The sequence below is a fragment of the Danio aesculapii genome, chromosome 15 (assembly GCF_903798145.1).
Source record: "Danio aesculapii chromosome 15, fDanAes4.1, whole genome shotgun sequence".
In the NCBI taxonomy this organism is placed as follows: domain Eukaryota; kingdom Metazoa; phylum Chordata; class Actinopteri; order Cypriniformes; family Danionidae; genus Danio; species Danio aesculapii.
In genome coordinates this window covers 12368643-12377462 of record NC_079449.1, presented here as the reverse complement: position 1 = coordinate 12377462, position 8820 = coordinate 12368643, and the positions used below count along the sequence as shown (strand labels likewise).

At 33.8% G+C, this 8820-nt stretch overlaps 1 protein-coding gene across 1 annotated transcript in view; it reads right to left on the bottom strand.

Moving 5' to 3' along the window:
* Positions 1 to 8820, bottom strand: part of nphs1 (NPHS1 adhesion molecule, nephrin) — a 177781-nt gene that overhangs the window by 51385 nt on the left and 117576 nt on the right. Inside the window, exons 17-18 of the mRNA XM_056473002.1 lie at positions 5960 to 6100; positions 1302 to 1439 (exon numbers count right to left, since the gene is read on the bottom strand). Of these exons, the coding sequence (XP_056328977.1) occupies positions 1302 to 1439; positions 5960 to 6100 (279 nt within the window). The remainder of the gene's footprint in view (positions 1 to 1301; positions 1440 to 5959; positions 6101 to 8820) is intronic.

Below are 8820 nucleotides of genomic sequence, written 5' to 3'. Positions count from 1 at the left end.
TGTCTGTCTGTCTGTCTGTCTGTCTGTCTGTCTGTCTGTCTGTCTGTCTGTCTGTCTATCTATCTATCTATCTATCTATCTATCTATCTATCATAATAATTTGTAAACTATCAGCAAAACTATCCACCCATCCATCCATCCATCCGTATTTACAGTATATTCTTTACATTGATTTACTGTACAATGTAAATGTACTTGTTCAAACTACTTATTTAAAATGAGCTGAAACAGCACGGTCCTACCTACCTATCCATTCATCCATCCATCCATCCGTCCATCCATCCATCCATCCATCTATCATAATAATTTATAAAATATCAGCAAAACTATAATCCATCCATCCATCCATCCATATTTATATTCTTTACATTGATTTACTGTACAATGTAAATGTACTTGATCAAACTACTTATTTAGAATGAGCTGAAACAACAGTTCTTGTTTTTTTAAAGACAACTTAATTGTTTTATGTTCAATTAACTTAAAATTGCAAAAACTATTAAGTTAACTAATCGATTTGCATTGAGACGAGATGAAGGGATTGTGTGGAACCCAGAATTTCTGACAGTGTACATTTTGTTTGGAACAACTGGCATTGTGAATATTTGATATGTGTATTAAATGTTAATGTGTTCAGTTCATGTAACATTACAAGTTATATGCAGAGATGTGGACCCTTTGTCATCGTTGATGATAATATGATTTTGTCTTCCAACCAGCCTTGACTGTCAACAGTGTCATATGACGCTGGCTAACAGCACCGTCAGTGAAGTTTCATTGGCCCACTTTTAATTAGGTTCTCTCTCTAGTTACTGCTAGTTTTCAATTTTTAATTTAAATGACAATTAACAATAAGAAAAGATGAATAATCTACTGATAAAACTGAATATATATAGGCCCAATCCCAATTGTATTTTTGTACCCCTACCCCTTCCTCTTGGCCCATGAAACAGAGTGTGAAGAAATGAGATAGCACCTGCACATGTCATCATATGTCATGATGATCTCTTACTTCATATGAGATCAGACGATCGCGACTGCTGTAATTATTCCAGTTGTGTTATTTGCTGCTATTTATCTTCAGGAAATCACTGAAGGTGACAATTTCATGTTATCATAACAATATAACGTGGCAATATGCTTGTAACTGTACTATGCATTTACACAGTGGCCATATTTATCTAAACACACAAAAGAATATTACCATTATACCAGACACTACCAGCCACAAGACTTTTCTGACAGGGTATTCGAGTATCGCTGGGTGTCAAAATGTTTAGAATGAGTTTAGAGTTGCTCACATTGTACATCCAGTCTGAGTTTGGTGCGGTTGGTCCCCTCCGCGTTGGAGCACTCGATGATGTAATCGCCCCCGTCCCGCCGAGACACGTTCACGATCTCCAGAGTCCAGTCACTGAAGGTATAACGAGGATCTCTTTCTGTCACAAACAGATACAAGAGACATGATACAGCAACCACATGAAACACACACAGAGACGTGACACAACCCACACGAAACAGGAGAATCACACAAAGCTGCGACAACACCAAACCACCAAAACAAACATAAACCCAGCGCATGTACATGCGTTTTACACTTTCAGGACAAACACGAGTCCACTAGTATGTGCCAGGGCTAGCAGCTTTTTACAGTTAGTGCTCTTGGCTTTTAATTAAGTGTTTTATTTTTTATTCTAATAAAAAGAAAACATCCAAAACACACGTTTAGGTGTTTTTGTCACACTTGATCAATTAAAATACATGTTTTAAAGCCCATTTTCTTAAACACAATCAATTTTTCCTACACTAAGCCATACATATCTACTAAAACTGCAGAGTTTTATTCATACAGTATATGTATTCTGCAGGTTTTTACAGACAGACGTTCGTAAACACTCACCGGCCACTTTATTAGGTACACCTGTCCATCTGCTTGTTAACGCAAATTTCTAATCAGCCAATCACATGGCAGCAACTCAATGCATTTAGGCATGTAGACATGGTCAAGACGATCTGCTGTAGTTCAAACCGAGCATCAGAATGGGGAAGAAAAGTGATTTAAGTGACTTTGAACGTGGCATGGTTGTTGGTGCCAGACAGGTTGGTCTGATTATTTCAGAAACTGCTGATCTACTGGGATTTTCACGCACAACGATCTTTAGGGTTTAAAGAGAATAGTCAGAAAAAGAGAAAATATCCAGTGAGCGGCATTTCTGTGGGTGAAAATGCCTTGTTGATGCCAGAGAGGAATGGCCAGACTGGTTCGAGCTCATGTAAAGGCAACAGTAACTCAAATAACCACTCAGTACAACCGAGGTATGCAGAAGAGCATCTCTGAATGCACAACACGTCCAACCTTGAGGCGGATGGGCTACAGCAGCACAAGACCACACTGGCTGCCACTCTTGTCGGCTAAGAACAGGAAACTGAGACTTCAATTCGCACAGGCTCACCAAATTGGACAATGAAAGATTGTAAAAACTTTGCCTGGTCTGATGAATCTTTATTTCTGCTGCGACATGCAGATGGTAGGGTCAGAATTTGGTGTCAGCAACATGAAAGCATTGATCTATTCTGTCTTGTATCAACAGTTCAGGTTGGAGGTGGTGGTGGTGTAATGGTGTGGGGGATATTTTCTTGGCACACTTTGGGCCCATTATTACCAATTGAGCTACCTGATTATTGTTGCTGACCATGTCCATCCCTTTATGACCACAGTGTACCCATCTTCTGATGGCTACATCCAGCAGGATAACGCGCCATGTTCTAAAGTGTGAATCATCTGACACTAGTTTCTTGAACATGACAATGAGTTCACTGTACTCAAATGACCTCCACAGTCACCAGACCTCAGTTCAATAGAGCACCTTTGGGATGTGGTGCAACAGGGGAATCTCATCGTCAATGTTCAGCCGACGAAACTGCAGTAACTGTGTGATGCTATCATGTCAATATGGAGCAAAAACTCTGAGGAATATTTCCAATACCTTGTTAAATCTATGCCTCAAAGGATTAAGACAGTTCTGAAGCTAAAAAAGGGTCCAAACGGGTACTAGTAAGGTGTACCTAATAAAGTGACCGATGAGTGTATAATTTGCCCGATTATGCAAAATTTTATTCAACAAAAAGCTGTGGAAATGTATAGATATATAAATTTTTCTGTCTGTTGTTTTTTCTGATTTATGGAATGATAAAAGAGATACGCCAAAATCCCTGCTGTAAAAACCTTTGACTCTAATATGTCTACAAAAATAAACAAGTGCTAGAAATGTATGCAAATCAGTGCATACTTAATGAAATAAAGCCTCATTTGCATATTAAAATGCAAGTCTTCAAGCAGCGAGGATGATTTTGTTATTCTCTCTCTTCTTAAAAAGAGCAATAGAAAGAGGAAATACTGGATCCATCAAATCCTGAGATTGTGTAAAAACGAGCTGCAGGATTATCCTGAGAGATTTTGAGTTTACTTCAGGATGTCAGTGACTCTGTAGCCACATATTAAAAAGACGACATTATATCTATTTTATTAAGGGATTTGTGTTCCACTCTTTGTTCTGCCACACAAATCTAATCAGACGCCATTCTGGATTTTGCCATTCGCTTGTACTGTGGATTTTAGTTGTTTGTTGAGTTCTATAGTAATTTTCCCTACTATGAATATCAATAGCTACATGTACTAGTCTCAAACTTTCTTCAAAATATCTGGTTTGTGTTCAACAGACAAACAATAATTATAAAGATTTGAAACTAATTGAGTTTGAGTAAATAGTAAGCACATTTGGTCGCACTTTATTTTGATGGTCTGTTTGATGAATTCAGATTGCATTGCATCTACATGCCAACTAATTCTCATTAGACTGAAAGTAGACTGTTAAGTTGGGGTTGGGGTTAGGGTTAGTGTAAGTAGACATGCACTTGACTGACTCATAGTCAATTAAATGTTTGTTGAAGGATCAGTATCAGCAGATATAAAGCTGACAGTCTACTAATACTCAAATGGACCATCAAAATAAAGTGTTACTGTACATTTTTATTTTGGGATAAACTTTTCCTTTGAAAGAACATTCTTTTAATCAATGAATTCATTACTCCCTCTATAGTTTATAACTCCCTCAGAGTTAAACAGTTTAATTTTACCATTTTTTAAATTCATTCAGTCAATCTCTAGGTCCTATAGAAGCACTTTTAGCTTAGCATAGATTACTGAATCGGATTAGACCATTAGCATCTTGCTATTCCAGTTCAAATATATATGGCTCAGGATCTGCAACAAAGTAATTATGCTTTGAATTGTCTCTCACAAATGTCTCCATAGTTGCAAAGCAAGTTTCCTGTGAAAAAAGATGAACATGTTAATTATATTAACGGAAGTTAGCCGATTTTAAGGCACTAAGTAATATTATTGCGCCTGCTGCAGCCATAGTACTGCAGCAACGTTTCCTGATTATTATACTGGAATGAGAGTAAAGTTCCTAGCCATTGAAGAATCTAACTAAGGATCCTTGTAGCAAACATGTGTGTGTTGCTTCAAGAAAGCACCCACTCATTTGTGTTGTGCTTTATTTTTTATTTGATTATATTCATTTATTCTTCATTTAATTTTTTTTAATTAATAATATGACCATAAGTCCTTTATATAATTATCATTATATCATTTTATGGATTATTAGTAAAGATTTAATTATTACTATTATTATTTGTCATTTTATTATGTTTTTATATTTTATTATTACTATTTTTCCTATAATTACTGCTTTATTATTATTTCCTTTTATTATTATTTCATATCATTTTCCTTTTTCATGTCGTTTAATCTTATGACTGCGTGGATTTAAGCAACACCTGCTTTCATGAGTAAGAGATAAGAAAATATCTCCATTTCAAGGTCTGTATTGTCTCTGGTCAAGTAATTTTCCATTGCTGTTGCTTGTGGTCTAATAACACTCGTTGGACCTATCATGGTCAGACAATCATACACAACTAAATTATTTAATGTACTCTAAACTTTCTTTATCATCCTTACTACGTCTGCTGCTCCTCTCTAGCTTTCTCAGTCAATTCCTATATAGATAGGAGATTGTTAATTCAGTTAAATACTAGTTAACACTAGTTACAAGTTAGTTTGGGTATTTGGCTCCGCTGGTTTGTTTTCTAGATACCCAGAGAACTAGACATTTTCTGACAGGATCTGGCATCAGTGGCTAGATCTTATTTATCCGGCAAGGAGAGTGTGTTATAACACCATATCAGCCTAGAAAATAGCAACTTTTAATTTTCTGTCAGTCTAAGTACACAGTGTAACTACAGAAGAGTCGAGCTTTAAATAGAAAAAATAAGGTGGGGATTTTTCAGACGCTAATGGTCTAATCTGACACAATGACTTATGCTAAGCTAAGCTAAAAGTGTTGCCACCAGACACAAATATAGGCTGAATATGTAAAACTCAGTTGTTTAATTATAGGGGACTTGTTAAATGAGTCTATTTTCAAAATGTGTAGTGTTCCTTTAAGGCTAACACATTAATTCTAGCAATCAACAAACTCAAATTTTGATCATATGGGCATACTATAAGCGTATTTTAGATTACTGTTCTGATTTTGGCTTCTCTGCTTGAGCTCAAGGCTATTGTCCCATCCGCTCCATTGTAAACTCTGGCTTGCACTGACCCAACAATGGAAGAGTGGCTACTGAAAACAGCAGGCTAATCTGCTCAAGCCCTTCTTGCAGGAATACCTCAGGGACCTCTATGCAGGACTGCTGAGCTTTCAACAGCAAAATGAAGACCGGAAGAGCTGCATTGCATTCAGAGCGACAGCGGCGCTCATTTAGGGTGCATACATTAGCAAGATCACATCTGCCAAAGGTGCAGTGCCAGAACCTATCGATGTTTTATTCAGAGTGCATATGGCAATGTGTGTTTACGCTCATAGTGTCATGTACAGTCTGTCGTCTGCTGTACCTTTCACAAGCTTCTCGCCTTGGAAGATCCACTCGCAGGTGATTTCGTCTGGGTTTGCAGAGACTTTGGCCGGAAGCATGGCAGTTTCGTCCTCAATGACCTGGACTTCATCGGGCTGCTCATCCGAAAACTCTGGAGGAACTGAATCAAACAGATATTGGAAGGTGCTAACGTGCTGGTGAATGTATTTTTAGAGACAAACTGTAATGATGAACATAGGAAAAGTGCATCACACACCATACGGTACGAAAGCAATAAATCTAACAGATTATCTCATAATATATTAGCAAGTCTAATTCCAGACTGACACTTCTGTACTGAAATTAACACACTATTATTTATACTAATGTAAACATTTATATTTCAATTTTAAATGTAGATTTTTTTTCTGTAAATAAATATTTGTTTACAAAACAAGTGAACTATTTTGAATAATGGATATAATAGTTAATACATTTATTAGTTTATTTTATGCATTTATTAATATACATACACTAGTATACGTTTACAAATAATAATACTAAAAAAATAAATAAATAAAATGAAATAAAAATGTTCTGCTGCATTACGAATATCTTTATGATCTGTTTCAGTCAGCATATTGCATCCTTGTTCACACTGCAGTTATGAGATAATACTATACTTTTTTATCTTTCTTAATGAATAAAATGAGAATTAATTATTTTGATGAATAATAATCTTTATTTAAATGTTAATCTACTTGGGGAGTCCAATCCAGTACTTTTATTTCGTTATTCCAAAAATAAAATAAAATATAAATAAAATTAAATTGTTTAGAATTAATTTAATTGATCAATCCATTGATTTGCAACAAATTAAACAAACAAATAAAATAAAATAAATAAAAGTATTATGGAATGATTGCTGTTCACAACTATTTTCAACACCAACCAAACAAATATTTTAAATTGTAATAATACTGCACAATATTAATTATTTAATTTATTATTTAGATTTGTTGATTTGCAATAAAATAAAATAAAATATTCTGCTGCATTACAAATATCTTTATGGTATGTTCCAGTCGGCGTACTGCATCCTTGTTCACACTGTAAAGTTATCATACAATACTTCACATATTTACTGTATATTTTTTATTTTACTTTGCATAAATGTATACAGAGTTACGTTTTCAGAATGAGCCTATGTTGACTATAACTAGACAGCAGTTTGTTTTAGAAAAAATAAAATAAATTGATTTAGCAAAATACTGCAAATCAAAACTGAATTATAAGATATGAAAATATAAAATAAACCAAATACATATGCTCTAAAGACAAGTTAACATTTAAAAATTCTATCAAAATAACGACTATTCAAATGTTCCTCAATTCACAGGAGCCATAAAGTTAATTGTAGAAAGCATCCGTTTTAGCGTGTGGATTGAACTGTTGTGAATAAAAGCGCATGATTTATTGTGCCGTTGATCTCTCTGAAGGGGCTTCTGTGTCTTTGTCTCATTTATGTACACGAATGAGGACTCCGATTTCAACACAAACCGTTTGCTAACATTTACAAGCAGATGCACACAGATGCTCAAACACTCACTGCGAAAGTAAAAGATGAAATATAATCTTAATATAAGACAATAAAACAGAGAGAGAGTGATAATTAATGGTCTGTTCTTACATAGACAGATATAAAAATCACAAACTGTGGAGGATGTGCAATAATCAAGCTGTGTGAACGAAACACACACATACGCACACACATTCACACACGGTGTCATTCCGTCATGCTCAGAAAGCGCATCAGGCTTTGAAGAGGTGGCTAGATGGATCAGACAAAACAACATCAAAGTCAAACCATAATCATTGCAGACACAAAGACACACACACACATAAAGACACACACACACACACACACACACACACACAAAGACACGCACACACGCACACACGCACACACGCACACACACACACACACACACACACACACACACACACACACACACACACACACACACACACACACACACACACACACACACACACACACACACACTCGCCATAAGCAATAAAGGATATAAACTCATTCTATACATCACAGTGCTTACCAGAGCACAATAAAAGCATATCTTTACAGATCTACAGTAACAGAATGTTCAAGGATATTACTCTTTACACTCTTTTTCATATGATGTAAAAGAAAATGTGCACTAGTTAGAAAAAAAATTTATAATTCAATTTGTTTAATTTTTTTTTTAATATATATTTTATTTAATTGTTTTATTTTATATAATTTCTTCTATTTAATAATTTTAAAATAATAAACTATAATAACAAATACAAGATAAACTTAATTTACATATTTTTATTTGAAATAATGCATTATTATATAATAATTAATAAAATACCAAAGTATCACATCATATGTTTTAATAATTTTCAGTAATTAAATAATGGAAAATCAGTACATAAAATACTTAAATTAAACACTTTTAATCAATAAATTTATTCTTAAAAAATAAAACATGTATTTAATGTATTTAAATATATGAAATAATATGAAATGCTGTAAATTGTCAATTATTTATTATTGGCATTACATTTCATATTTATTTAAAGTATATATTTTAATTAAAAATGTAATATTAATACAATATTTTTGATCTGTTATAATACAAAAATGTTAATAATAATAAATGCCTTCTTATTCAGAAAATAAATGAATAAAATAATCATTTATCTTTAATTATTGGTATTTAATTCATGAGATAATGCAGAATAATTTATAGGGAAGTATAAAAAGAATATAAATAAATTAAATATAAATATATTATTTAAATATAAATTTATTGTTAATTACACATGTATTAATTCATTAGTTTAATTATTTAT